The 5,415-nt window shown below is 43.5% G+C and overlaps 1 protein-coding gene across 1 annotated transcript in view; it reads left to right on the top strand.

The window, feature by feature from the left end:
• SLITRK1 (SLIT and NTRK-like family, member 1) overlaps window positions 1–4,439 on the top strand; it is a 5,149-nt gene extending 710 nt beyond the window's left edge. The window contains exon 2 of the mRNA XM_006832012.1: window positions 206–4,439. Coding sequence (XP_006832075.1) covers window positions 259–2,349 — 2,091 coding nt within the window. The 5' untranslated portion in view covers window positions 206–258 and the 3' untranslated portion in view covers window positions 2,350–4,439. The remainder of the gene's footprint in view (window positions 1–205) is intronic.
• The last annotated feature ends 976 nt before the right edge of the window (window positions 4,440–5,415 follow it).

Consider the following 5,415-nt stretch of genomic DNA (forward strand, 5'->3'; position numbering starts at 1 on the left):
TTTTTTTTTTTTTTTTTTGCTTGCCTTGCACTACGTGCCTGGATAGTTTGTGGATATAATTATTGACTGGCGTCTGGGCTGTTGCAGTGCGGGGGGGTTAGGGAGGAAGGAATCCACCCCCACCCCCCCCAAACCCTTTTCTTTCCTTGCCTGGGTTCGGACACTGGAGCACTAAATGAACTTGAATTGTGTCTGTGGCGAGCAGGATGGTTGCTGGTACTTTGTGATGAGATCGGGAATGAATTGCTCGCTTTAAAAATGCTGCTTTGGATTCTGTTGCTGGAGACGTCTCTTTGTTTTGCCGCTGGAAACGTTACAGGGGACGTTTGCAAAGAGAAGGTCTGTTCCTGCAATGAGATAGAAGGGGACCTACACGTAGACTGTGAAAAAAAGGGCTTTACAAGTCTGCAGCGTTTCACCGCCCCGACTTCCCAGTTTTATCATTTATTTCTGCATGGCAATTCCCTAACTCGACTTTTCCCTAATGAGTTCGCCAACTTTTATAATGCGGTTAGTTTGCACATGGAAAACAATGGCTTGCATGAAATCGTTCCCGGGGCTTTTCTGGGATTGCAGCTGGTGAAAAGGCTGCATATTAACAACAACAAGATCAAGTCTTTCCGAAAGCAGACTTTTCTGGGGCTAGACGATCTGGAATATCTCCAGGCTGATTTTAATTTATTACGGGATATAGACCCGGGGGCTTTCCAGGACTTGAACAAGCTGGAGGTGCTCATTTTAAATGACAATCTAATCAGCACTTTACCTGCCAACGTGTTCCAGTATGTGCCCATCACCCACTTGGACCTCCGGGGAAACAGGCTGAAAACCCTGCCATATGAAGAGGTCTTGGAGCAAATACCTGGCATTGCCGAGATCCTGCTGGAGGATAACCCTTGGGACTGCACCTGTGATCTGCTCTCCCTGAAAGAATGGCTCGAAAACATTCCCAAAAATGCTTTGATCGGCCGAGTGGTCTGCGAAGCCCCCACCAGACTGCAGGGTAAAGATCTCAATGAAACCACCGAACAGGATTTATGTCCTTTGAAAAACCGAGTGGATTCTAGTCTCCCGGCTCCCCCAGCCCAAGAAGAGACCTTCGCTCCTGGTCCCCTTCCAACTCCTTTCAAGACAAATGGACAAGAAGATCAGGCCACTCCAGGGTCTGTTCCGAACGGAGGTACAAAGATCCCAGGCAATTGGCAGATCAAGATCAGACCGACAGCAGCAATAGCGGCCGGCAACGCCAGAAACAAATCCCCAGCCAGCGGCTTGCCCTGCCCTGGGGGCTGCAGCTGCGACCACATCCCAGGTTCGGGTTTAAAGATGAACTGCAACAACCGGAACGTGAGCAGCTTAGCTGATTTAAAGCCTAAGCTCTCCAACGTTCAGGAGCTTTTCCTGCGAGATAACAAGATCCATAGCATCCGAAAATCACACTTTGTGGATTACAAGAACCTCATTTTGTTGGATCTAGGCAACAATAACATCGCCACTGTGGAGAACAATACTTTCAAGAACCTTTTGGACCTCAGGTGGCTTTACATGGATAGTAACTACCTGGACACGCTGTCCAGGGAGAAATTCACCGGGCTGCAGAACCTTGAGTATCTGAACGTGGAGTACAACGCGATCCAACTTATTCTCTCAGGCACTTTTAATGCCATGCCCAAACTGAGGATTCTCATTCTCAACAACAACTTGCTGAGATCCCTACCCGTGGACGTGTTCGCTGGGGTCTCACTCTCTAAGCTCAGCCTGCACAACAATTACTTCATGTACCTCCCGGTAGCAGGCGTGCTAGACCAGTTAACCTCCATCATCCAGATAGACCTCCACGGGAACCCCTGGGAATGCTCTTGCACTATTGTGCCTTTCAAACAATGGGCAGAACGCCTGGGATCCGAAGTGCTGATGAGCGACCTCAAGTGTGAGACGCCGGTGAACTTCTTTAGAAAGGATTTCATGCTTCTATCCAACGATGAGATCTGTCCTCAGCTGTACGCGAGGATCTCGCCCACGTTAACTTCGCACAGTAAAAACAGCACTGGGTTGGTGGAGACTGGGACGCACTCCAATTCCTACCTAGACACCAGTAGAGTATCCATCTCTGTTCTGGTCCCGGGACTGCTGCTGGTTTTTGTCACCTCTGCCTTCACTGTGGTGGGCATGCTCGTATTTATCCTGAGGAACCGAAAGCGGTCCAAGAGAAGGGACGCCAACTCTTCCGCGTCCGAAATCAATTCCTTACAGACAGTCTGTGACTCTTCCTACTGGCACAATGGGCCTTACAACGCTGATGGGGCCCATAGGGTGTATGACTGTGGCTCCCATTCGCTCTCAGACTAAGACCCCAACCGGGACGGGGGAGGGGAGCTGGAAGGCTACAGACCTTCAGTGTGGCCGGCATGCAAGGGGCTAAAGGAACCCTGACCCAGTCTAGTGGTCCTTAAGGCTTGATGGACATAAGTAAATAAATAATTATGAACTCACTTCACTGAGAGGGTCTGACCACTAAGATCCGATTTGGAAACAAAGCGCAGACTGTGGCAAGCTGGATGAGTACAGCCAGCTCTCTCTTAGGGAGAAAGCAGCAAGAGTCCTGTTCAAGGAAATGACTCTGCCCTCACTGTCAACCGAGGGGCCCAAGGGTGGGCTGCTGCGATTCGATTCTATACATATATACATATAACCATATCTATATAGAGCGATAAATATCTATTTTTCCCCTGTGGATTAACGCGTGAGGAGGGGGCGTGATGGCTCCCTGTTGACTATGCAGGGATGGGCAGTTGCACGAAGGCATGAATGTATTGTAAATAAATAACTTTGACTTCTGACACAAACCAACCAACAAACAAAAGAGACAAAAACAAAAGTGCTGCATGGCTCGCATGGAATCCACACGCTTCAGGGACGCTGCCCTCCCCGGTGACTGGAGAAGGCGTCTTGTTCACAGCACCCACCCTCTTACCTGATAAGTCCCATCGTATCAAACTTTTTATAAACAAGATACAGTATAATCAGAAAGTGCCATTTCGCCATTATTTGTGATAGGTAGGCAGTTCAGAGCGTACGTTTACTGTGAAAAATAATAAAACAATGTAAAGGTTTTATTTAAGACATTTGCATGGCTAGTCATCAGTCCATTTTATGAGTTAAAAATGTATTTTGCTGAGCGAAGTTTTTACGGGTTGTTTTGGGTTCTTTTATTTTGATGCTGATGTTTTATTTTATTTTTGAGGGGAATATTTTTCTATACATATCCAATAATGCCTTTCATCTGAATGTAAAATAAGTACTCATGATTTCTATTATAGTATCAGTGTAGCTATATATCTAAGAAAAGATTTTGAGGCAGTTAAGCATGACCAATTAATGTCACTCTAGTGCTTAGGCTGCGATCTTACGGTAGCAATTCTGTGCTGGTGTAAATCTTACTTATAAAGAAAGAATTAAGAAAAGAGGAAGCACGTGAAACTTACTAATTCTATTCGAGGATTTTATAATGGCATATTTTTTCAGTATTAAAGTGAAATTGTTTTCAACTTTGGGTCCTTACATTTTTCCAGCTTCATATTTGCAACTGGTAAATTTGATTTGCAGTGGAAGGGATGGTGGGGGAGGGAAATGGTTGGGGGTGGGACTCTCCTTGATCTACACTGTGGTTCCTTTCCTAATGGCCTTACTAGCTTTTTCACCATTTACTTACACAGCCCCCCTCTTCTAACTATAAGGTTCCTAATAAAAACCTTCTGTCTCCAGGAATCCAACTTTGCCTTCAAGTAAGGTCTTTCCCCAACTGATACCCACTCCCACCCCCGCTTTTTTTTTTTTTTTTTTTGTCCCTCTCTGAATGCGGCAGTGAGTCCCTTTATTAATACTGGAAATCCATCGCTGCTGATTCTGCTGGTGCTGCACACATTGCAGATATATTAAGGATGTGAGTAGAGATTTGATTTAATTGACTCTGCCTAGATTGGTCTCATTAAACTGAGTGGAGATTTCATTGGTCAGCACTCTTCAATGAAAGACAGCCCTAATGACTAGCGTTTGAAATGCTGCTGGTATTTTGAATTTAACATCTGCTGAAAATGGTAAAACTAATTAGTGCCCACCCACCCTGCCCGCCCCTGCAACTGCATATTGAAATTTGTTAAAGCACTCATCTTTATGGAAATCAATCATTATCCTAAAGAAGTGTTTCTCTTCCATCATCCGGATTTCGAGTTATGGGCCAGTAATTTAAAAGAAAAGCATTGAACTGTTTGAATTTATGAGCCACTCTAACTCCTGCCTCAATACTATTCCCCTGGGATCTCTAGGCAAGTCTACTTGATCAGTATTTAGGCTCAACAAGCATGCAAAACCACACATGTTGATGGAATCAGCATTCCACCACATATCCATTCTTGCTAAAGGACTGCAGACCACAGATTCATATAGATATTAAAAGTATTACATTTCACTAGTTTATCTATATTATAATATTATAACAGATCAACTAGTGAAAGCCCCCCAGAGAAGTTGTTAGTAGATTTAATTTCTAGAACAAATACTTGAAAGGGAAGTATTTCCCAGTATAATAATATGATATTCTAAAATATGTTATTTATTTTGACACATTAAAAAGAAAATATTTTATTATAAGCCGTGACTATTCCTAAAGTCATTTATCATTTTCTTAATTTTTTTTATGGACTGCATTTCATGGTGGTAAAATTGTCAACTACTATCCTCTGACAAGTGACACAAGATTAACTTCTTTTGAGGAAAAGTACAAGTGGGTTTCTGGTGCACCAAAGACAGAAGAACTTCTAATGGAATAACTGAGGGAAGGAGAGAGTCATATTTAAAATAAAATGATAACCTGAAAAAGGAAAAAAAAAGATGGCAATGTGACTCTGGTAGATGTTGGCATCATGGACAGTATCTCATGGAACAAAAAAAAAAAAAAAGAAAAGAAAAAGGAAAAAAAAAGATGGCAATGTGACTCTGGTAGATGTTGGCATCATGGACAGTATCTCATGGAACAAGATATTGTTGTTGCTGTAGTTGTTGTTGTTGTTAAGTGCTGTTGAGTTTATTCCAACTTATAGAGAGCCTGTATAGAGTTCCCAAGGAGCAGATGGTGAGCTTTACTTGACGGCCTTGAAGTTCAAACCGACTTTGCGGCCCATAGCATTAACCCACAGCACCACACCAGGACTCTAATGGGACATGACAGTAATTTTAAAAATTGAGACACTCTGTAGGTCAAAACACAAGTATCTCTCATAGAAAATGATGAAAATGTTCCAGTTCATCTTTGATCCTAATTAAAAGAAAATTACAATGTAGTGCCATTGGGTTGGTTCTGACTCATAGTGACCCTGTATAGGGTTTCCGAGGAGCAGCTGGTGAATTTGAAACTCC

Source organism: Chrysochloris asiatica, unplaced genomic scaffold (assembly GCF_000296735.1).
Source record: "Chrysochloris asiatica unplaced genomic scaffold, ChrAsi1.0 scaffold00005, whole genome shotgun sequence".
Taxonomy (NCBI): Eukaryota; Metazoa; Chordata; class Mammalia; order Afrosoricida; family Chrysochloridae; genus Chrysochloris; species Chrysochloris asiatica.